This window comes from Octopus bimaculoides, chromosome 9 (assembly GCF_046866305.1).
Source record: "Octopus bimaculoides isolate indiv1 chromosome 9, ASM4686630v1, whole genome shotgun sequence".
Lineage (NCBI taxonomy): Eukaryota > Metazoa > Mollusca > Cephalopoda > Octopoda > Octopodidae > Octopus > Octopus bimaculoides.
The window spans coordinates 71,190,357-71,217,607 of record NC_142936.1 but is presented as its reverse complement, the minus strand read 5'-3'; the positions used below and the strand labels follow the sequence as shown (position 1 = coordinate 71,217,607).

The 27,251-nt window shown below is 32.9% G+C and overlaps 1 protein-coding gene across 15 annotated transcripts in view; it reads right to left on the bottom strand.

Annotated features, from left to right (window-relative positions):
* The window catches only part of LOC106881649 (transient receptor potential cation channel subfamily M member 3), a 701,312-nt gene that overhangs the window by 214,891 nt on the left and 459,170 nt on the right, over positions 1 to 27,251 (bottom strand). For 4 of the 15 annotated variants that reach the window (XM_089357688.1, XM_089357690.1, XM_089357689.1 and 1 more), the window contains one exon: positions 14,720 to 15,330. The exons of the other annotated variants lie outside the window; for them this stretch is intronic. In XM_089357688.1, coding sequence (XP_089213814.1) covers positions 14,720 to 14,851 — 132 coding nt within the window. In that variant the 5' untranslated portion in view covers positions 14,852 to 15,330. The remainder of the gene's footprint in view (positions 1 to 14,719; positions 15,331 to 27,251) is intronic. 15 annotated transcript variants of the gene reach the window in all.

Below are 27,251 nucleotides of genomic sequence, written 5' to 3'. Positions count from 1 at the left end.
TACTGTCATTATCACAGAGTACGGCTGAGCAGACTATTTCTTCTGGGGTGTGTGGCCCATTGCCCCTTCCTCCTTCAACTTCTACTGTTTCAACTCCCTTTTTTCTTTTCTTTTTCTTTCTTATCTCTCTTCTTTTTCTGTTTCTTAGTATTTAAATATTATAATTGTTTTGATTACAATAAAGGTTATGATGCGTCTTATTCATAATAGACATTGTCATCATAATGTCCAATTTCCCATGCTTGCATGGGTCAGATGAAATTCATTGAGACAGATTTTCTACAAATGAATCCTCTTCCTGAAGCCTACCCTTGCCTGTTTCCAAGCAACCAAATATTTCTCTATGGCATGACTTGCTTAAATGGAAGACTAGAAATGAAATGATACTGCTTGTGATGGTGACACTCATTTACAACAAATGCACAGTTTTAAGACAAGAAACACGAACACACACATGCTTATTTGGCATTGTTGATTCAATGCCAATTTATTTGACATCCGAGGTTTTAAAGCTCCTCTTATTCTCTCCTCCCCACCTGTGTGTGTGTGTGTGTGTGAGTGTGCACCAGTGATTCCAGCACCAAAAGGTACTGTTGCCACAAAGGTTCAATGTCTAGTCAGCCATGTCAATTCAACAGCTGCTACCCAATCATCCCATTCTGATGTGTGTGGAGACACAGACATGGATGCATAGTTAAGAAGCCTGCTTTGCAAGTATGTAGTTTTAGGTTCAATCCTGCTGCATGGCACCTTGGGTAAGTGTCTTCTACTGTAGCCTCAGGCTAACCAAAGTCACAGGAGTGGATTTGGTTGACAGAAACTGAAAGGAGCCCATCGTGTGTGTGTGTGTATTTATATAAATGTGTGTCTTTGTTGGTATGTTTACATCCCCATAACTTAGTGGTTTGGCAAAAGAGACTGATTGGGATTGACTCATTCAACTAAATATTCTTCATGGTGGTGCACCAGCATGACTGCAGTCTAATGACTGAAACAAGTAAAAAATATATCTATCAGACCAACCAATTAAAAATATAAATGCATGACTAGACATAGTATTTACCTAATGTATTGTATTTATCCTAAGATTTAAGCTAAAATTCTACTGTCGCAACCCAGCCTGGTCAACCAGTAATCATGTACATCCCATTTTAGCAATAATCCTTTATGATCCATTTTGGAAATAATCCTCTGCGATCCATATAGGAAAATTAATGAATTACCTACTCTGACCCATTTCAGTACATTAATTATCCTGTATGACCCGTTTTGGTAAATCAATAATCCTTTGTAACCCATTTTTGACAAATTAATAATCCCAACCACCTGTCATTTTTCAATATTTCAAAAGTGCACTTAACACTGCTCACCTACCACCATCCTTTATAAATATTCAACAGTGTACATTTAATGTCATGCTTTACTCAGGGAAATATTTCTCCATCTTCTCTCTTTTTGCAGCATCTTGTCTATGATTCATTCTATATCATATTTATGAGCATCTTATATTTGATCAAAATATAAAAGTGTAACTTGTCTTGGAAGCATACTTTTAGATATCAGGAAATACGGCTTACAATAGTTATGATTTAACTTTTATCAAATTTCTTGGCGTTTATATAAAATAATGAAATTCTTTTATTTTTTTACTTGTTTCAGTCATTTATTTGACTGTGGCCATGCAGGAGCAAAAAACAAAAAAATATTAGCTTAAAACAAAATTAAATATAAATTTTCTTATCCGTATAATTCTTCTCATAACTACTATCATTTACTCCTTCTCTTCCTCTGCTTCTATGATTCTTTTTCCTTGTGTGTATGTGTAGCTTTCCCTTACTGATTTCATGCCACAAAGCCTAGTATGTACACTTATCCTGCACCTTTTATGTCAACTTTCTGTGTATTTTTCTTCTCTATAAATATGATTTAACATATATATATAGACTTCAAAAAACAGATTTTGTCTTCACCCTCCTTTCAGAATTATATTAGTTTAAAGCTGTGCTTTTGAACCTTTGGGTTTTGATATAAGACCACCAGCTTTAAATAGTGCAATTTGCTTTTTGTTTTTTTTTTCTTACTATGAGCTTTGATTCAATTTACAGTAAAAAAGAATGAAAAAAATTTAATACCTTGAAAGTTTTAACTAACCAAAATAATTTTATCAAAACATCATTTTAAATTAAATTCATCATTAAACACATGCACATATACATGTACAAAAACTAGGAAATAATATCATGTTTCTCCTTACTGGTAACAAGTAGCTACTAATAATCCATACCTAAAATATCTGGTTTCAGGTTTAGAGGTCTGACCAATCTCTGTATTATAACAGTTTCAAATTTTGGTACTTGACCAGCAGTTTTGTGGGAGAGAGCTAGTCGATTACATCAACCCCGGTGCTCAACTGGCACTTATCTTATCAACCCTGAAAGAATGAAAGACAAAGTCTAAATTTGGTAGAATTTCTGCTCAGAACATAAAAATGGATGAAATGCCACTGAGCATTTTGCCTGATGTGCTAATGATTCTGCCAGCTTGGCACCTTACAATCGCTATATAATAGCCAATTTACAAGTTGGTCATCTGAGTTTTCTAGTCACACTTTACTTGATATAGAGAGAAGGAGAGACAGAGTAAAAGAATGATACAAAAGGAGTTAATATAAGAGATGCAGGGTGTGCATACACAAGAGGCTTAGTAGCAGACAATGAATAAAGGAATGCTATACACAGAGCCAGAGGAAGAATCATAGAGGAGGAGGAGGTAAAGTTAATGACAGAGACATAAGAGGAGTTATACAAACAAGACATTTCAATTTTATTTTAAGATAATATTTTTCTTTTGAAAATTAGTATCAATTTCATCATTTTGTATATGCACCAAGAAATTTGATGGAAGTTTACTTTACTGATCCTACTAAATATCTGGAATATACCATAGTGACAAATAACTGAAATTCAACTGAAACAAACTCAGTCCCATTGAAACTATGTTTCAGACTTAACCCTTTTGATACCAATCCACCTGAGACTACCCCTAGTTCTATGTTACAATTTTCCAGTTTTAAAGTGATTTAAATTAAAACATTACCATTAAAATTTCAAGTCAATTTAAGTTCCAAACACCAGATTAATAATGACAATAATAATTTCAAAAGTAATTAAAACTAAGGCTGTGTATTTCAGCAGAAATATAAGGAATAGGGTTAAAAACCACTGATTCATATTCTGGACACTTTAGTTATTTGCTACACTCTCTAGAGTCCAAAGAACAAAGTTTAACAAAAATCTGGAATGTCAGATTGGCTGAGGAATTGATATCTTGGCTTAACAGGCTATGGGTTATACCCAGTTACTTATATTGGGAACAGATTATTGTTGACATCATATTTTCTCATATGAGAATAACATTTCTGATCTAAAAACACCTCTGTATTTGTACAATGCGGTCAACTTTAGCTCTCCAATTTTAATAAGACAAAAAACAAAAACAAAAAAAAAAAGGAAAAAAAAGAAGAGGGAACCTTTATATTTTTTATGTATGAATAAAAATTCCATAACTTAGTAGTCATTTCCACAGTTGGCTACACATCAGATTGACAATGTTCTGAAAATTATCTAGTTAACAACAATTTTGATGCATACCTGACTTTTCTCTTAGCTAAGTATGAAACCTACTTGAGGTTTGCAGACAGGTATAAAATTAAGCTGTAAATTGTCTCTATCAAACTAAACTTCTGAAACTTAGCCAAACCTCTAAACCAGGAGATTTCATAGCAGTGTGTCACTGTTAATCTCTGGGTGTGTCGTAAAAATCTGATCAATTTTACTGAATATTTGGCTGTTGAGGTCTGACAACTCTACATACATTTAATTAGACTGGTTGACACGTGAGATCTATTTAATTGCATATTTATTGATTTTGTTAATTATGTGTTGTTAACAAAGCATAGAGCATCAAAAAAATGTTTTATATTTTGAGGGTGTATCGTCAACACTAAAAGTTTAAAAAGCTTTGTTGCAAACAGAAATTATTTTTTACAGAAATTATTTTAACAGCATATCATAGATCTATGAATAGTAGTTATGCAAAACTCAATGCAAACAACAAATGTTATTTGCAATAAATCAAAATTAATATAACTAAGAACAAAGCAAATATGTATATATATATATATATATATATATATATATATATATATATATATATATATATCAGAAGTTAATATCCAAATCAAAAACTGATCAATATAGGTTTCTTCAAAGATGAATATCTAACAAAAAAACAAACAAACAAAACAGTGTTTTGAAAGAAAAAGAAAATTACACAAATGATTTCTTGAAGCAATTCTTTCTTCTAACAAATATAGCAAAAAAAAAAAAAGACAAAGAAAAGAAAAAGAAAGCAAAACCTAAAAACAAAAACTTTCCTTTTTTGCATATTTTCCTTCTTTTTTAATCTTTTATTGTCTTTTACTTGTTTCAGCCAATGGACTGTTATCATGCTGGGATTCCACCTTCAAGGGTTTAGTTGAACAAATCGACCCCAGTATTAAATTTTATATTTTTAAAGTCTGGCATTTATTCTATCAGCGTCTTTGGCCACAGGGACACATTCAAACTAACACTGGCTGTCAAGCTGTGGGGAGGAAACAGACACAAAACATCACACACATTTGATTGGCTTCCAGACACTTCCTGTCTACCAAATTCACTCACAAGAATTGATTGGCCTGGGATTATAGTGGAAGACACTTGACCAAGGTGCTGCACAGTGGTACTGAACCTGAAGCCACAAGGTTGCAAAGTGAGCTTCTTAGCCACCTAATGCTGCACCCAGAAATAATCACTTCTTAGAAGTTTTTAGAGATGAAAATAAAATTTAAGATATTTCTTAAAAGCATTCATAATGTGTGACACTTCAACCAGGAAACAATACCAAATCATAAGCTCTTAGCTCACCATAAATTTATGCGTTACTCTGCTTTTTAGAGAGAGTGCTAAGTCATTTCTTTTCACCAAAAGAAAAAAAAAAAGCAAAAGGCAGCCATTGATTATTAGATGAATCAACAAGTTAGTTTGCATGAGGTATCTTGTTAAGCTTACTAAATAATTATTCCTATAATCATTTAACATCTTAATTTGAAAGAATAACAAATCCACACAACGAATACATAAATAAAAGTGAAATATCAGTGATGAAATGGCTTAAGTCTTCATATCTTAACTCAATAAGGATTTGTATTAATTAAAAAAATGGAATCCAATAAACAAACATACAACACATTGTTCATGAAATGTTTTTTTTTCTTGTTTCATCTTTTCTTGTTTCAATCATTGGACTGCAGCCATGCTGGGACACTGCCTTGAAAGGTTTAGGCAAACAATTCAACCCCAATGCTTATTTTTTTAAAGCCTGGTACTTATTCTATGTCTCTTTTGCTCAATCGCTAAGTTACAGGGATCTAAACAAACCAGCACTAGTTGTACAGTGGTGGTGAGGGACAAACACAATGACACACACACACATTCTACAGCCTTCTTTCAGTTTCCATCTAGCAAAATATTCACTCACAAAGCTTAGGACTATAATAGAAGGCACTTGCACAAAGTGCCATGTAGTGGGACAGAACCTGGAACCATGTAGTTAGGAAGCATACTTCTTAGAACAGATTTAAAAACTGAAACTTTTGTAAAATGTAAATTTATGAAAATATATGCATTACACTTTTTGAGTGGTTAGTGTTAGGAAGGGCATCCAGCTGTAGAAACCATGTCAGATCAGACTGGAACCTAATGCAACCCTCTGGCTTACCATTTCCAGTCAAACTGTCAAACCCATGCCAGCATGGAAAGCAGACATTATATGAGTATGATGGTTATAAAATCTAGGTGAAAGAATAAACACCAGAAAAAAGGTAAAGAAAAGATAAAAACATGTTTTGTGGAGCAGTCTTGTCTCAATATCATAACAGAAGTTTTACTTGACTTACAGACCTAAAGGTGTGAGTAGCCCCAGGAGTCATAAGGCTAGAGTTTAATCTTGATTCCATGGTACAGAAGTGAATGAGAGTACAACATTCCCCACTCACCTGGATGAGATGCTGGTCCATTGCAGTGTTAATTTCCTAGTTATTGTTGGAACTCATTTAAAGCTGAGCAGACTGGGGCAAACATGAAATGAAGTGTTTTGATCAAGAATACAATATACTTCTCAGTCTGGGAATTGAAACCACAATCATACAATCATGAATGGAACACCCTAACCACTAGACTATGTGCCTTCAGTTTTGTTAGTAATAATAACGGTCTCAAATTTTGGCACAAGGCCAGCAATTTAAAGGGAGGGGTAAGTTGATTACATCAACTCCCAAGGCGTTCAAATGGTATTTATTCTATCAACTCTGAAAGGATGAAAAGCAAAGTTGACCATGGCAGAATTTGAAATCAGAATGTAAAGACATGAAATACCACTAAGCATGCCCTGCATACTAATGATCCTGCCAGTTTGCCACCTTAATAATAATAATAATAATAATAATAATAATAATAATAATAATAAATTTGATTTAGGAAGAATTTGGAGAATGGGAACAGTAAAGGTTGTGCCTATAATAATTGGTGTGTTGGGAACAATAAGCTAAGATATAGACAAATGGCTAAACAAGATTGAAATAGAATGTCCGGTAGAGCTCCTACAGAAACTTTGCCTCTTAGAGACAGCAAGGATTATCAGGAGGGTTCTAAGCACTTGAAAGATTGCTGAAAATGTGTGGATACCTAAGGTTACAGGCAGAAACCTGCTACCCACATAAATCCTACCAAGAATAAGACCAAACCTGAGCTTTGTTTCTATAATAATAATAATAATAATAATAATAGTAATAATAATAATAATAATAATAATAGTAATAATAATAATAATAATAATAATAATAATAATAATAGTAATAATAATAATAATAATAGGAAAAACATTAAACATAGTCAACATCTCATACAATTCATTCTATTCCAAGTTAGAGAAAAGGTCTGAGAAACTGAGTAGTAATAAATAAAGACATAGTTTTGCAAATCACAATCTAATAGAAAAAACAAAAATTAGGAAAAAAATGGTCTGGGACAAGAAACGACTTTGGATCAGGAACGATGTGATTTATTTGGAAACAAACAACTTTAAGAGTTTTAATACAGTTAAATCACCGGCCTTTTAGTGACAAACATCAATGAAAATAGCCTCCAGGCATGACTACCAATTTTCAGCCACCACAAACAACTGTTATCTCAACATCATTACTGACTGAGTATGAATATAAAATCGTATAAAGTAGCTTTAAAATACAGTTTTTATATCACTAGAGGAAAAAAAAAAAAAGGATAAAAATAAAAAAGAAATGGCTGAATCCAATATGATAACGAAGAACATGTAAAAATAACTACTTAACAAAATATAAAAATAATTGTTTTACCCAAAAATACTCTCAAATAAAGGAAATTAAACTTTGTGCATATGTAAGTGTGTGCGCATGCATATATAATTCCTGCTCAAAATAAATTCCAGTAAAAAGAGCATGAAGCAAATTTCCATAAAAAGAAAAGAACATATGAAAGTTGTAGGGAAAATCTGAATGCACACAATGAATATATTGAACATAGTTGACCAATGTGAAATATATCAGCTACTAAAGTATCTGTTTTGCTATTTAAATATAACAAGGATGGTTAATTTAACAGTGATCAACCGTTTTTTTTTTTTTTAATGTATGTATATAAGACTATGCTGCCCAATGTATTCTTCTTTCAGATGTAATTTGAAGAAATTTGGCTGCTATTTCTAACAAATTGAGTGACAAGATAAAGCCTCTCTTGTTGGTTTGTCATTGTTATGTTTTATATTCTTTATTCTTTTACTTGTTTCAGTCATTTGACTGCGACCATGCTGAAGCGCTGCCTTGAATGATTTTAGTCAATCAAATTGACCCCAGAACTTACTTTTTGAGCCTAATATTCTATCAGTCTCTTTTTACCAAACTGCTAAGTTACGGGAATCTAAACACACCAATACCGGTTGTCAAGTGGTGACCATGTGGTTGGGATGCAAGCTTCTTACCACAAAGAAGAAACTAAAATATTGCATTCTTGTTTCACAAATATATTAACCATCCTTCAGTATTGAGATCCACTGACACAATATTATTAGTATGTTACAATGAGGCCCCTAGCAGCATAGTGTACACAGAATGAGTACTGCACTTCATAGTATTGAACAGAGATGTTAGGCAACAGCCATAGGTAAGATGGCTCAACTAGCATTCTGGATTCTGCATGGGAGAGACATCAGTAAGCAACAGCATTGATGTTGATAGACTAAGTACATTGCTGGCAGGCAAATAAATAAAGTAACTGAGGTAGCCAGAGTTTGTGACAAGATAATTAATCTTAGATGCTCATAGGCAACATAACAGTGATCTCTGCATATGTACCACATTAAGGAATGATATATGAGCGAAAGAACTGTTTCTATGACATCTTCTTGCAGATTACCTTGATAGGAGATGGTAAAAAATTCATTATCACAGCTGGATAACATTAATGGACATGGTGCTTGGTAACACCATGATGGCTTTGCTTATGCACACAGTGGTTATGGTTATGGTAGACACAACTGAGAGGGATCGAAGCTCTTGGAGCAAATGACCTAACTTCGAGAAACTGTCAGCAACCTGGTTACCTATCACTCAGGTGGACAGACGAACCAACAAGACTTACCAGTAAACAGGAAAGACAGTTACAAAATGAATGTATCACTCAACATGTGATAAGCCAAGATATGGAGTGACTACCCAAAGGAGCCTAACAGAAGAAGCAACTATTGAAATTGACAGATATATGGTTGAAAGAATAATTAAGAATATGAAGACAAGGAATGCAACTGAACTATTATGGATAGCTGGTGAAAATATCCAGTGAAATAAAGCATGTTCTTTTCCCCTCACATAGTCAATTTGTTATACTCAATGAGTGGTTTTCTTGTAATAGGATCAACTGCTGCAAGGGTAACAGAGATGTTTTAGAAAAAATGTAACTAGAAACGCATTAAACTAACACATTTGTAATTTTATATATATATATATATATATATATATATATATATATAAATCACAGGTGAATAGGATATGAATTGGTTTAGATGAAATACATTTCAGGTGCCCTCTTCCTAATGAGATAGCTACAGGGCAAGAAAACCTTTATATAATAGCATTTATCAATTTAGAGAAACGTTTTGTATCACACTCTGCCATGTGGGGGGGGGGGGGTTACCAAGGAAACTAGGTGTAGAAGAATGACTTGTGAGAGTCATGCATGCTGTGTACAGAGATACTACAAGTAATCAATGCTATGAAGAATTTAGTATGCAGGTAAATATCCATTGAGGCTCATCTCAGTTCGGTCTTGTTTCTTGTAGTTCTTGAGACCAAAGAGTGGAATTAAAACTTGAAATCTCTGTGGGAATGCCTATATACTGACTGTCTAGTTCTTGAAATTGAATCAGTCAAAGATTTAGAAAGAATTCCAAATGTAGAAGCAAGACCAAGAATCAGGCGGCATCAAAGTAAACTAAGCAAGGATAAAAATGTGGGTTTGCAGGAATGATGAGAAACCTTACTGTCATCTGAGAATTGACCACGCTCAGTACATAGAAAAGGAATGAAAAGGAATTCTTTATAATGTGCTCAATGTAAACTATGACCATATTAGATTCACAGGCAAACTGACAGAGAAGGTCAGCTTCATATGTTACAGATGCTTCATGCGTAAGCAAGAACAACTATTAAGCAAATACCTTCAAAAGCATTGAAGGCTATTCAAAAGTAGTTGATAACTACAGCTGATTTAATTAGTATTGAAGTGGGTGCTCTGAAAGCATAATAGATAGAGAATAAGTTGATAAAAGTTACAAGCTACTATATGTCTGCTGATATCAAAAAAATCTTTTTTTTTTTGTTTGTGTGAAGAGCAGATTATATGATGATTGTATATGAAGTGGGGTGTTGAATGGCAGTGAAGGCTGGGGATAAAAAAATTAAATAAAATTTGCAAGCTCTGATGTAAGGTTAATTAATGTGCATGAAGAATGGGGAAGAAATAAGCTGAGACAGGAAATGGATAGAAGAGAAAACAGATTTAATGTAAAAAAGAGAGAGGTTCCACTGATATGGATATGGGACTTAAATGGGCAAAGAAGTAGCAAGCCATTCAAGTGGAAGGGATCAGCAAGAGGGGAAAAACTATCGAGACATGTAAAGAAATGGTGAAGATCAATCTCAAGTAGCTGAACTTCATGAAGGAGATAACAAAGGACTGTGACAAGTCTACCATTGCTGTGAATCTTTAACCCTTTAGCATTCAGATTATTCTGTCAAATGCAATGCTTATTCATTCACACTGTTTTGAATTAATCCTATAGCTTTGAGATTTAAACGATGTAATTGTTTATTTTTAATATGGTATTGTAGGGGAAGTGTGAGAAGCCAGATCTGACCAGTTTGAATACAAAACAGATCAGATATTTGGGCCAGATATGGGCGGTTTAAATACTAAAGGGTTAATGTAACACTGACTTACCAGTTTGTTATTGTGTGGAATTATTTTTTGGGTGAGACATTTTATGGGAAATACAAATGCCACATCATTTCAACCCCCCACCCCCACCCCACTCACCCTTGAAAATCTTAGGCTTCTGCATCTTGGTTTCAGAATAGATGCACATCATCCTTGTGAGCCATAAGAGGCAACAGAAAGTGTTGGTGATAGGAAGTACATCTGGGAATAAAATATGATCTCTAAAAGCCTATGCAACCCATACCAGCACAAGAAACTGAATGGAAAATGATGAAGAATGATGTTACCTGTGTAAGAATCAATTATTTTATAATTCAAGACATTGTAACATAGAGTTCAGTGTATAATAGTAAAAAGGCAGAGTTGTGAAAGACAAGAAGTGAAAATGTATGGTGTTAATGATTGACCTCCAAGAAATGCTTACAGATATATGCACAACAAATATTAACTTTAATCATTTGTCAGTTTTCTTTGTTTGAACACTTACCAATATAACTGGAGATTAAGAGAGAAAAAATCTTGCATTTTGTGATTAAACTAGTGGAATGGCAGATAAAACAGTGCACCAGACTAAAAAACTAACAGTATATTTAGATTCGTTCATCAACATTCTCAGTTCCAATCACGCCAAGCTCTACTTGCATTTCATCTGTTTGGGATTGATAAAAATGCTTCTGACAGATATGGATTCAATATAATACAACTATTTATGGTAACATATCAAAGTTAGAAATTGCAGTCAGCATGAAATATAGCAATATTTTCTTAAACTGTCAATGCTATTATCTTTCCAGTAAACAAAGTCTCTGGACTCTTGATTCCCATTTAAAGACCAATGCACTAAAGGCAAAAATGCAAGCCAAAAATATCTCATTTATCCTTTTCCCCTCCCATAAAAATCATGTTTATTTTTCACTGAACAAGTTTACAATGTTTCTATATCTATCTTACTTCAAATCCTTATATTTACTAGCTTAAGCCTTTCATTACCAGATTTCTTTTAACAATACACAGTTTCTGTTTCAATCAATACTAAAAATTATGAAGAATTTAGTAAAATACCTTCAATTATCAAGCTGGTGCTTGGAACATAAATAACATGAAATTTTACTGGGAGGTTTTGATTAAGACTCATTCAAAACAGAAAATTTGTATCTTAGAACCAGAGAGGTTGGTATCAAAAAGGTTAAGCCACTACAAGCAATCTCACACACAAACTCACATAACCCCTTTCATGATTATATTTCTCATCAAATCTATTTCTAATTAAATAAACAACCCATAATTTTGAAGATAATTTAAGACTTTGAATAAATTTAGTAAAATACTTAACTCAAGCCTAATTAAGTTTGACTTTGGAACATAACTTGGCAAAATATCCTTATATGAAAAAAATATGAAGGAAGGTTTATAATTTCAATACAAATATTTTAAAATGTGAAGATTTCTACAACAGAACTAAGGGTAGTTTCGGGTATATTGGATTCAAAAAGGGTTAGCCAACTCATTATTTGTAGTTCACCAACACTTAGCATTCAAAAAGAGACTTTTGAAGTTCCTTGCTAAACAAGAACTCTGACTTCCTAGAATGTAATTTCTTTGGGACTTGTTTTCTTGCAACAGTTATCCATTTGCAGTTATTCAAACTAGGACATCTAGCAGTAACTACCAATGGGCTTTGCCTAATACACATAACAGAATACATTATTTAAACCATTGCAGCATATTTATAAGTGCATGAAAGAGAGAGGAAGAAAGAAAGAAAGAAACAAAGAAAAAGAGAAAGAAGGAAAGCAGGCAAAATTTTCATTTGGAATATCATTATCATAGCTATTTCTCAGATGCAAAGTCATTCAAACAATGTCAGGCAAAAAGAAAAGGACATTTCGACAATGTATGCAATGCTATGTGCTTAATTCAATTGTAATGTTACATAAGGGGAAAAAAATGTGCATTCATTAAAAAGAAACATACTGGTCAGCATTCAACCAGGGAAAAAGAAAACAAAAAATAGTATTTGTCAAACATAATAAGATGTAAATTAGACATTACCCCACAATTCATTAATAAAATAAGGGAAGTTATCGTTCACAACATATAACTCAAAGCAAGGGTCATTGAGTAGCTTATTTATCATAACTCTCAAACCTCATATCTAAATATATCAATTTTATGTTTAATATTATTTGCACATATATATATATATATTAATATATATAAATATAAATATATACACACACACACACACATATGTATACACACATACAAAACATTACATTAAAGAAAATAAATTAGAATAAAGAAAAAAAAACCCCAAGTAGTGAGGCATATTAACATGTATATAACTAAATGTGATTAGGGTTGGGGTGAGCTGCAGTTATGTATTGTTTGTGATATAATAATAGCAAAGGGATGATGAATACATTAATGTGTATATCTTTTACTTGTTTCAGTCATTAGACAGAAACCATGCTGGGCTGGGGCACCACCTTGAAAGGATTTTTAGTCAAATGAATCAATCCCAATATTTTTTTGAGCCTGGAACTTATTCTATCGATCTCTTATGCCGAACCCCTAAGTTGTGGGGATGTAAACACACCAACACTGGTTGTCAAGTGGTGGGTGTGGGTAAACACACACCTTATATATGGGTGTGACAAGGTTCTTTAAGTTTCTGTCTACCAAATCCACTTGGAAGGCTTTGGCCAGCCCAAAGCTGTAGTAGAAGATACTTGTCTAAGGTGTCATTCAGTGAGACTGAACCCAGAACCATGTGGTTGGAATGCAAACTTCTCACCACACAGCCAAGTGGGCATCTATAGATATGTGTGTGTTGCAGGGAGGGAAACAATAGTGAATTAGACATAAATACCAAAAGGAAAACATTATTTTTACAGTTCAGACAATCAAGTACAGATAAACAATAATAAATTATTAGCTGAAGTTCAATATTAGTTAAGCATGTGAGACATATTTATTCAGAGAAACACAAGAAATGAGTCTTCAAAACAAAATCACTATTTTCATTATTTACAAAAGTTTATCAATTAGTTTCTCCTCATATTTTATTGAAAATATTTCTAGCTTTGTTTTAGCACCTGTATGTAAATAGCATGAATAAATGTATGCAAAAGTGCATGCGTGTGTGTGTGTGTTATGTTGCGCAACGGAGGCGAGCAGATTAGTCTAAATTGGGATGAGGGAATATTGCTATCTGGAATATTTAGTGCAAATGCCTTGTGATGTTCAATAATTTTTCTCACTTTTGCTGTGCGATAAAACAACAAGCTTCTATATTAATAGAAAATGCTGTGCAAGGTATATGCACAACACTGTGTGTATGCGCGAATATTGTCACTGGGTAACTAAAAAAAAAACATTATGCAAGAAAAACAAAAAATGTGTGTATATATATATATACACATGTACATACACCTATACATATATATATATATATACATACACATGTACATATACCTATACATATATATATATACATACACATGTACATACACCTATACATATATATATATATATATATATATATATATATATATATATATATATATATATATATATAAGTACAATTTATAAGGGTAATATATTGCAGGATTCTTCAAAAGAGGGGAATCAGGTTTATTTTAGACACATTTTATTTATCATAAATGAAACAATATTGAATCCAAACTAATATAATCATATATAATTAAATAAATACATGCATATATATTCCATCATGATAAGAAGTGAAATATTAAGAAAGCTGCCATAAAATAAAAAAAAATAGGAGAAAATATGCATTAAAAAAAAATAAAAGGAGAAAAAGGGAATTAATTTCAAGAGACGAACTGAGCATGCACACTAGTGTAAAAGTATGCATTAAACTCGTGTGCTTCTGGATTTTAGTGTGTATAAGTGAGCATATATACAGACATACAAACATATACACACGCATGCACTCTCTTCCACAAAACAGATCTACTTTTCTTTAATAATGTGTTATTCTTTTTTTTTTTTTTTACTTTTGTGCACATTTGAAATAAATCTATGTGCATGCATGTGCTGTTATATAAAGGTCACATTGTCCATACCTCTAAATATTGCCGTTTTGATGTTCGCCATATCCCTAACTTCACTTCAGCTTTCTTCTTCCAGTTAAAATCCACATTCAAGCTCACAGTTGGGATAGGTTCTTTTATATAGATCCGTCTATCTCTCACCATTGTAATAATAAAGAAATCTCCGTGTGGATTGGTTCCCCTTTTTTGCTTTCCCCCCCAATTAATTACTATAACATGTGAGTAAATAATCTTGAAATGGATGTGCTACATGTTTAGTTAGAATTATTTTGGTAATGTTATTCCTATAATGTTATTTCTCATTGACACATAAAGGACATTCACTAAGTTTGTTCCAAACCAATCATCCATATAAAGTTGACAGACAGAAATAGGAAACATTGAGGTCTTGAAGATTTTAACTTGCAGAAAGAGCAAACAACGATAGCGGAAGCAGTTTCATTTTTATCCAAGTTCTAGATCACAAAATAAATTGTCCTATGCGAAAAGAATTCTTGTTGACCATTAGAGAAAATCTAAGAACAATAAGTGTTTTCTTAGGGGTCATTGTTTTTGCAAATTGTTCTGTGTTCAATCAATACATGCCAACTGGTCAGGAAGAGGTATTAGTTCTTTTTCCATTCCTAAGAATAGCAAAAGGAATTTCAAACTGAGAAGAGAAAGGAGGAGCAGAGAGGAGAAGGAAGAAGAATGAGAGGTAGAGGAGCAAAAGAGAAAAGAGAAGGAAGAAGAATAAGAGGTAGAGGAACAAAAGAGAGAGATAGTATGGTGGTGGTGGTGGTGGTGATAAGGGTGGCGGGGGAGAAGTATTCTGAAAAATTAGAACAATAAACAAACAATGTTTGACTAAAATCAGGAAAAACTAATACAAAAGCAAGTACAATAACTATATATATATATATATATATATGTATATATATATATATGTATGAGTTGTATTGATATTGCATATTATATACATGACTAAGAGTTTGAAATTTCATATTTTTTAAATGACTACAGGTTGCATATTTCACATTTATTAATTTCAAACAATACAACTGCACAGAGTTTCATTATCAAATAGGAAAGCCTATCGGAAATAAAGCTTGTGAAGACAAACACCATGATGAGAAATGGTATTCAACTAAAAATCTTGTACCATAAATGTCCATGTTGGAATACATCAAAAGTAGTAGAAAAAAAAAAAGGAACCTTTTTTAGACAAAGAAACTCAAATTACAAATGAAAAAAATGTACAAAGAGCTGGTGTATAGAAAATTAGGAATAAGCCATGAGTATATGTTAGAATTTAAAACAACAGAAACAAATACATAATCTTTGTGTTCAGAATTTGACTTAACGAAACAAATGAAGAATGAGAAATATGGTAAGAGATATATTAAGTAAACAAAAATGAATAAAAATTTTAAAAAGAAGTCGGCTAATTGATAAAAGGTAGAATATAAGGCTGTCCAATTAATCCAAAGGAAAAGTTCAAAGAAAACCTTAACTTACAGTTGATATCAGGACAAATGGAAAAACATTCAGATGTGTGATGAAACTAATGTTCCTAAGAAAAAAATGTACAGCTTGTAGAGGCATTGATTGTGTTAGCCAGCATGTTCTTGAGTTTGTGTGTGTGTGTGGGGGGGTAGCACGTGCCACACAGGGGTATAAGAATGTGTGTATTTATGTGTTTATGTCAAAGTATGCCTGCAGTGTGTGAATATGTATCTGAATATATGTCAGTTTTTTTTTAAGTTGGCAAAAAGAATAATAAAATAATAATAATAATAATAATAATAGTAGTAGTAGTAGTAACAGTAGTGGAACTAATGTTAAAATAAAATTACAGGGAAATAAATGGAAAATAAATGTATGAAGAGGAAAAACAATGACGAAGTAAAAAAAAAAAAACTCACAAACTAAGTAAAACAAGAAAAAACTTAAAAACACACATAAAAAAGAAAGAGAAATGTACTTAAAGTACAATTAGATCATATGTCCATAGGAGTAGCATTATAATAGCCAACTGGACAGCTATCAAAACTTAGAAGACTGACAATAAACAAATGATTTTATGAAACACCTTAGAATTTTCAATGTATTTACTTGAGGAATTAGGAATGTGTGTGTGTTCATGTAAGCACATGTAGGTGCAACACTGTCTGTGTGTGTGCTTCCCAAATAAAAGGTTTCAGGTTCAATTTCATTGGCAAGTCGTGACTATTACAGCCCCACAAACCACCCTAGGACTTGTGAGTGGGTTTGGTAGACAGAAACTGAAAGAAGCCCATTGTGTGTGTGTGTGTGTGTGTGTGTGTGTGTGTGCCTCTTTGTCTCGACACTGTATGTATGATAGTTGTAAACAAGCACCAGCCTCATTGAAGCAGTGTCTGCCATTTCTAATTTTTTGTAAAAACATGTCTGCTCATGGGAGAATATTTACCTTACTTGAAAACAAGTGAGGGTTGGTGACAAGAAAGGGATCAAACAAAAAAAAATTTCTTAAATGAATTCTGTCTGATCCGTGCAAGCATGGAAAAGGGGATGTTAAGATACGAATAATCATGATGTATATGTATTTCCACAAATATATAAACACAAATATGTAAATCATAACGAGCATATTCCTTAAATGGTAATAATTGTTTTCTGATTTAAGCACAAAGCCAGCAGTTTCATAGGAAGGGATTTGGTTGAAACCATTGACTCTAGCACTTAACTGCAGATGGATGAAAGGATGAGTTAAACCATAGCAGGATTTGAACTCAGAATGTAAAGAACCAGACTCAATACCACAAAGCATTCTTCCTTGAAGCTCTAGCTATTCTGCCATCACAGTGAAAATATACATCAGCACAATTCTTCAGTAGTTAAGACTATAGCAATAATACCAGTGGGGCAGCTTTACTTCAGTTCAATTTCATTTTGAATATTAATACAAATGTACTTGAGGCAAGTCAGAACTTTCACACCAATTTTCACCTTTCCTAAATATTCTAAATTTTATACCTCCACACAAAACTATTATAACTACCAAAGCTACCAACCTAATTTCCATGAGTCAATGAGTCATTCACAAGAAATAGTAGTTGATTGATTATCCATCAAATCACATTATGTTAGACGAGAACATATTGGCTCACATAATCCTGGACACCATCCCAACTCTCTCTCCTTTTCTTTTTTCCTAAAAACATGATACACACAAGAATGCCTTTGGTGACAAGATTGCTCACTCAGAACCAGCCTGGGGTTAAATAACAACATCCATCTAATTTCCATCAACCATCCATTTTTGAGCTCTGTATTCATACAATCCTGACTGTCACAATGCACTACAGCGATAGCTAATGCACACAAATTAACATTATTTATAAGACTAATAAAGTAGAAATGAAAATTAGCATATAATAAGCTTTATTCTCAGTTCTTTAGTGTTTTCTCTTTGTTCATGTAATGGTAGTAGATATTCATTTCTTAGTTCTAGCATTGTAATTATAAACACAATGTTGAAAAGAAGCAAAGCAGAGTGTAGAAAAGTGTACCTAATTAAAACTACTATGTTTACCTCCACAATTACTGAGACTACCCACCATAATAATTCTTAGACATGAAACACATCATCAAATCATTAAAAAAAAAAAAAATGGTTTGTAATTTTAATTCATGCGCCTGACCAACTAATGCTCTCAGCCACAACAAATTAAGCTTAAATGATATTGCTAAACATCTGAAAACATTGATGAGGTTCACACCAAATAATAATAATAATAATAATAATAATAAAAGAAAATCAGAACAAATTTTAAGAAAAGTAGGAAAATTTATTACAATGTTTTTTCTTATGAATCCTAATTTTAACCCAAATTTATTTTAAAGTCTATTTTAAATTTAATATGGCAGCGGTGGATCTCCGTCACTAGATGACAAGAATTTAGTTGTCCAATCAACTGAATTATCTGTTCTTGAATGAATATCTAAGTGGATAAGCATTCCTCAAACAAGCATACCCTTGATGTGATTCTCAGGCAAAATCAGTATGAGTATGACAAGGCTGTATCTTTTGAATTATAGGTACAATCCAATTCTGGGCTTCTATACAGTTTCCATATATACCCAATTTATTTACAAAGCATGAGACAACCTAAAGCTATAGAAAATGGCATTTGTCTAAGATATCATGGAATAAAATTGAACCCTGGACCTCTTGATTATTCAACCACACTGCCATTACAAATCTAATATAATCTCATTATAAAAGAATGATATAGCTCCTTTTAGATGATATAATTATACATAATCTAAAGGATTTAGCAAGAAGTCCTTAAATACAAAGATTATATCATTATAGATAACTGCAAATACTCTACATATAACAAACAGAAAAAAAAACCCCCCCTAGATACTCAAATTAACTTCCTTCGTATTGTTTTAACCCTCCCAAGCAAAAACTCTAAGGCCCAGATAGAACAAAATTTACATTGTGAGTAGAAAATAGAAAAAGCATTTGAAAATTTTGGTTTTCCTGAACCATTATAAATGACCCTGAGTTTTGCTTTCCATCAGTTTAAATACCAGATTATCAGATTTTAGCAGCTTATTTTAGTAAAATTATTTGTGATACATGCTTTAGTAAAAAAACTTTGAAATTTTCCTACAGAAAAAAAAAAAAAAACCCTGCAAAGTTACTACATAGTTCTGCCTTATGCTCTCCAATAATGTAATGTAAGTACAATTGTACTAAAAATATTTTATATAAACCACATCTAAATAATCTCAGCAAGCTGAAAATGTTGAGTTGTATTCATGACAAACCCTAACCCAACCAAACTGTATTTGACAGATAATCACAGTTTTAATGCAGTGGATTCATTTACCAGATAAGTATATCACGTGATCAACCAGATTATTGGATATAGTTATACATCGCTAGTCACAATGCGCTTTACATTACTTTAGCTTTTGAATGATGCCAGCCCACTAGCTAGGAGAGCAGGCCAACATTCTCTGTGATCAGAAGGCTAGTCTGTCACAGGGTTACCGATTTACAGTTGAGTGGATTGGAGCAATGTGTATTTTGCCCAAGAACACAATGTACCACTCAGTCTGGTAATGGAACCCATGACCTAGTGATGATGAGTGCAACACCTTAACCACTAGGCCATGCACCCTCACAGCTAAGTGTTTGTATGTATATATACATATATACACACACACACAAGATCACCTCTTCCAATGCCTCCTCCTTCATAGTAAAACACCCGTTTCTACCTTCCTATCTCTTTGTCATACTCTAAACTTTTATCATCTGACACAAGAGCTTCTCCTCCAATATCCCCACCCCTCTCAGAATTTCATGTCTTGCAAGTTACTTGGTGACTCTGCTAGTGCTAGTGGTATGTAAAGAGCATCCAGTCCACACTGTAAAGTGGTTGGCATTTGGAAGGGCATCCAGCTGTAAAAATCTACAAAAATTGACTTTGCCTGTGCTAGTGCCACGTAAAAAATGAGTCCACTCTGTGGGGTGATTGATGTTAGAAAGGGCATCCAGCCGTAAAAACCCTGCCAACACAGATATTTTAGCCAGGGGTAGTCTTCTACCAGGCCAGCTGCTGTCAACCATCCTGCTCATGCATGCATGGAAGGCAGAAGTTAAATGATGATGATGATGATGATGATGATATATATATATATATATATATATATATATATATTTGAAGTAACACTATATGAAACCTCACGTCAGAAATTTGGACACCTTTTCCACATCTTTTTAATGGATAACTGGAAAAGAGATTTGGATGATTGTTTCATCATATGGAATGAACCCTATGAAAAACTTCTAGAATTCAAATCCATTCTTAATAACATACATCCCAACATTCAATTCACTATGGAATTCAGCAAACATCATCTCCCTTTTCTTGATCTCTTAATCATAAAAACACCTAATAACCAAATCACAACCGACATCTACCACAAACCTACAGACTCACAACAATACCTCCTTTTTAGCTCATGCCACCCAAAACACACCAAGATAAATATCCCCTTTAATTTAGCCAAAAGAATTTGCACCATTGTCTCTGACCCAACCACTCGAGAAATACGCTTACAAGATCTCAAAAAAACACTGTTACAACGCCAATATCCCTCCACACTCATAGATCTTGGAATAAAACGTGCCAAGGAACTTGACAAAAACACACTAAAAACCAACCAACATAATAACACACCCAACCCCAAAATACTTCCATACATCTCCACCCATAACCCCAATAACATCGAAGCATTCACCACAATTAAACAAAACCTCCCCTTACTCACCACAGACCCGAAAATGAACAATATCATTAATACACACAAAGTCCTTAAATGCAAAAGGCAACACAAATCTTTGAAAACATTATTAACCAATTCCAAACTACATACACCACTTCCACCCCCATCAGTTAAAAAATGTGCACACCCTAATTGTGGCACCTGCCCCTACCTACTTGAAGGCTCTGAATTTACCTTCAAACGGGGAACAAAGTTTAAAATTAAAACCAATTTCTCTTGTTCCTCGGGTAACCTCATTTATGTCCTTACTTGCGCAGGTTGCCAAAACTTCTATATCGGACAGACGAGCCTCCCATTACGTAGAAGAGTAGCTGTCCATAAGGAACAAATAAACCTCCCTCAATACCGCCAAATTCCACTCAGTGGCCACATAGACTCTTGCGCCAGAAACAAAAACCCTAAATTCATTATATTCCCTTTCTATCAATGTAAAGACAGAATCTCCACACAAGAAAGAATCAACAAGGAGAATCTTTTCATAGAGAAATTCCAACCATTTCTTAACACACACACCCCTCAGTGACCTTATTTCTCTATGAACAGACACAAACTTCCTGTTGGGAAAAAAAGAGTTCATAACTCTAACTAAAAACACTTGTCTCCCCTTACACACACTTCCTGTTTTGACACCACATTTCCTGCTTAACACAAACTTTTAACCCTTTTTTAAAACCTAACAAAACTCCCAACTCTCATGCATCCTTATTTTCCCTACCAATTTATACATGAACTACTATTGAACTACAAAAGCTCAAAGACAATATAATGCATGGGTATATTTATTTTTTTATATATTATTGTTTTATATATTATTTTCTTCATTTTGTACTTCTTTGTAAAAAAAACATTTTCATTCTCCTCTCTTCTTGATAATTTGCTCCTTCGCAATGAAAACCGGTTAGAAAAAATCTTTATTAAATTATGCTTCCAGTTCAGCACTCTGGGTTTTTTCCATTTACCTATATATATATATACATATATATATATATATATATACGCATATATATATACATATATACATATACATATATATATATACATATATATATACATATACATATATATATATACATATATATATATACATATATATATATACATATATATATACATATATATATACATATATATATACATATACATATATATATATACATATATATATATACATATATATATACATATACATATACATATATATATATACATATATATATACATATACATATATATATACATATATATATACATATATATATACATATATATATACATATATATATACATATACATATACATATATATATACATATACATATACATATATATATATATATATATATATATATGTATATGTATATGTATATATATATATATATATATATATATATATATATATATATATATATATATATGTATATGTATATGTATATATATATATATATATATATATATATATATATATATATATATATATATATATATATATATAGAGCCTTGTGAGTAATTTAAGAAGTTTGCTCCCTCACCATATGGTTCCAGGTTCAGTTCGACTGCATGACACTTTGGGCAAGTTTCTAGTGTAGCCTTGGGCCAACCAAAAGCTCGCAAGTGGATTTTATAGAGAGAAACTGAAAGAAGACTGTCATATACGCGTATATATATGTATGCATATGTAGTCTCCTTACTATGATATATTATGATGGCTGTAAATGAGTGTTACTGTCATACAAGCAGTATCATTCATTTTCAATAGTCTGTGAAAACATGTCTGGTCAAGGGGAAATATTACCTTGCCTGGAAACAGGTGAGAATTAACAACAAGAAGGACATCCAGCCCACCTAACTTCATCCAGTATGGAAAAGTGGGTGTTAAAACAATGATGGTGATGACATACAGGGTTGGACAGAGAGGACGAATGTTTTTGAAATGGCTATTACTTAGCCGCAGGGAAAGAGACATACGTCCGACAGATATCATTTGGTCTGAGGTGTCTTAGCAATTTTTTTTTCTTTTCAGGTGAAGCCATGGCGCTCTGGATGATAGAGCATTATGTGTTTGCCTACGACAGTTATATGAAGAATAACAAGTCTCTAACAGCAGTTCAGTGCGAGTTTCAGTGCCACTTCAACATTCACTGAAATCAGGCTGTTCCCACCCATAACACAATCTTACATTGGGTGAATGCACTTCATGCATGAGGTACACTATTGAATAGGAGACTGGTGGGGGTGCCATGAATGGTACAGAGCCTGGAAAATGTGGAATGTGTCAGACAAGCTTTGATATGGAGTCCAAATTGCTCTGCTCAGAAGCATTCCACTGAACTTGGCATCAATAATTTATCGGTGAAGCGTATTTTGCATTAATACCTGCATTTCCACCCATACAAATTAGTCATTGGGCAACAGTTGAAACCATGGGACTATGCACAGTGGCTTAACTTCACACATCAGATGGAAGCAATGTTTGAGGTAATGACGACCTCATTTTGTTAATGAGTGATGAACCTTATTTTCATCTCAATGGCATGGTGAATCAACAGAACTGTCATTATTGGGCTCTTGAAAATATGAGAGAACTGCACAAAAGGCAACTGTACAGCCCAAAAGTGACGGTTTGGTGTGCTGTTGGAGAAGCTGCAGCCATTGGTCCTTACTTTTTTGAAGACAATAATGGAAATGTTGTTACTGTGAACTCTGAGCTTCACATCAATATTATAAACAACTTGTTTGTGTCTGAATTACAATAAAAACATATGACTATTCAATGTGTGTGGTTTCAGCCAGAGCATCAATGAATGTTCTTCGCCCTCTCTTCAGTGACCGCCTCATTTCCAAGTTTGCTGACATTCCTTGGCCCCCTTAGTCCCAATTTGTCCATGTCTGATTATTTCTTGTGGGGAAACCTCAACTGCATAATTTCCTCAACTGCATAGCCTTGAATGAACTTTATGGAGTGGTAAAGACTTTCTAATCTTGAGAGTATGAGACATCCCCTCTATTGCAAGTGCTGCTATAAATTCACCCTGGACATTCTGTAAAGTGGCCGGTGAATTAGCAGAAATGTCAAGTCAAGAAGACCTTTTAGACTTATTAAGGAAATGGCAATCTTCCAAGAACTTGCACCATGATAAAATGCACCCAGCATACTGTGTAAACTGGTTGGCATTAAGAAGGACATCCAGCTATAGAAACCATGCCAAAAATGTAACATACCAGCAAAATGTGGGCCTTAGACCCATCTAGGTAGCAGTGTCTCTGAAGAAGAACTGTCTAGGATCATGACAACCCATTCAATTCATTTCAGCAGAGAAAATCAGATGTAAAACGATTATGATGTCGGTGATACTCACCTTATAAATAAGACATCAGTTGAAAAATATAAGAAAATTAAAAATACAGTGAACGGACACTGAAAAGTCAATAAAATTTTATTCTTAACTTGCAAGTTGCCACTTAGTTGCTTAACCTTCGTATTACATGTTCTAACATTTCTTTTTATATTGCACAAAGTCTAATTTTATGTTCAAAGTTCACAGGTTATAACTCTTGATGTTATATAATTACATGGAATAGCTTTCAGAATTTCTCCAATTATTGAGTGTAGAAAAAACTAATAAAAATATGAATATTAAAAATTCAAAAATTCCATATCCTTACAGGAAAATAAATTTAAGGCTGCATAGCAAGAATTACATGAAAACCCAGTTCAAAATCTTGCATATTCCTTTCTAATTCAAAAATGGTCAAATTGTTTAGCATATACACATGTTTGAAATTATAACTTCCAAAGTTGGAACATTTTCTTCTGTGATTTCTGATCTTAGTTTGTCACTTCCCACTTCCCCAGCAGAATACAGTTTTAGCAATGATGTCCTTCTTTTGAATTTGAAAACTAATAGTTCTTTGGAAATTGCATTACACACACACAATTACATCACTATTCCTATAATGTCAAACTTTCCATGTGTCCATGGTCAAACAGAGTTTATTGAGGCACATTTTCTATGGTGGGATACTCTTCCTGTTGCTAGCCCTCACCTATTTCTAAGCAAGATATTTCCCAATAGCCAAACATGTTTACATGTTTTTGTAAAATATTGGAAATGAATGACACTACTTGCATGAATGACATTCACTAATAACAATTACATGATGTCAAGACAAGGAAGAGTCCCAGGGTTATAGTAGAAGACACTTACCCAAAGTACCACACAGTGGGCGTGAATCTAAAACCATGTGGTTGGGAAGGAAACCTCTTAACCAGATATTGACATTTGTGTGTGTGTGTATATCTCCGTGTTTTTCTCCTTGCCTCCGTATTCTTTCTGTTGAAGAGCGTAGCTCGAAACGTCAAAGACTTTCCGTATTCCCGAGCGTCATACTAATATATACTTTTGTTATTTACACCACCTGTCCTCGTCTGTTGTTATTATTTGTATATTCTCCCATATATATATATATATATATATATATATATATATACTTCAGTTAGGCAGTGTATCCCCATGGATCAAATAAAGGGTTAGGTATGAAATTCCAATATAACTGAGTTCAACACAAGACATTTGAAGAAGGCTGGAACATACAACAGCCAAAACATAGTGAAAACATTATGTATACTAATATATATATGCTTCAGAGGAAAGTGTTAGTTGAGTACAGAAGGTAATAAGAGATTATATGAATGGCAAGGGAACAAGAAATTATGTTATGAACTTAGCTTACAGCTGTTTCTGCTATAAGAAGCATTACATACATATCAACTGTCATTATTCTTTTAAAATTAAGTAGTTAATCACCCAGTTAACCAAGCCTCTTTTGTTCACATGTTTCTTGTTGAAATACTTTATTGTTTCAATTGATTTTGAAAATAATGCAGAATTTAGGGAAATAACTTTCTCAATACGAAGCTGACATTTGGAACATAAAATGAAATTTTGATGGAAGCCTTTAACTTAGATCAGTTTAAAAATGGAAGTTTGCATCATAAAACCAAGGGCAATTTCAGACAGATTGGTATCAAAAGGGTTAAAAGTTCTTTGACAGCACAATGTTCATTGATATAAATATTCTAGCTCTTTAACCTTCAATTACTTAAAGTCTAAGTTAAATTGACAAGTGGTTATTCTTTGTGAATTGGCATTTGATATAGTGGAAGTGACAATAAAATCATCATCTGTCAAAACAACAAAACAAAAAAGAAAAGCAAAGAAAAACAAAGAAACAAAACAAAAACAAACGTTATAACCATACCTTTCCTACAAATTGAGAATTATTCACTTGTCTGAAACCATATCTCTGGACACTGATCATTAAGAAATGAATATTAACCCATTTGATACCAGCCCGTCTGGGACTACTCTAAGCTCTATGAAAGAGATTCACTGTTTTAAAGTGATCTAAATTAAAACTTTCCATCAAAATTTCATGCTAATTTATGTTCCAGACACCAGCTTAATAATGACAAAGTTATTTTAATAAATTCATTATTTTCAAAAATAACTTAAACAAAGACTGTCAATTTCCAATAGAAATATGGTAACAAAAGGATTAATACTGAAATTAATAAAGCATACAAAGTAGAACTTGTCGCATAAAAATTGCTGATTAACATGTTAAAAATATAATCACTAATTTTTTTTTCCGATCAGTATTTAAGAACTCTGACCTACTGACTGTGCATTGTTAATGTCACTAGTTGCTGGTGGTGTGCACCAGAGAATTGACTGCGTTAATAAGGACATTGGCAAGAGCAGACACTGCATGGGGTTAAAAAGTCAGTATGAACTTGTAGTAGATGGTAGCTAGACAAATGAACTGGAGTATGTTCAGATTAATTATAAAAACAACACAAAAATAAAATTAAAATTAAAAAACACAGCCCTGCTATGCAGACGCATTAACACTGCCTGAGTACAAGTATTAGCATTCAACAATAGATGCTGCTGATTTCTAATTTATAAATGATGACTCTGAAGTAGCTTATATGGAAAGCAAATATTTTAAAACCTTGTAACACAAATCAATATATTGAATAGCTTTCATCTGAGATCAATGATAGTATATAAAAGTGGAGTAAAACCATGAAAAAAAATTAAGAAAAAGAAACAGTTTTTATAAGACTAAAATGGACTAAGTTCAAGGCAACTTCTCATATAAAGTAAATCAATTTTAACAAGGAAACACAAATGACAAATTGAGTTCTTCA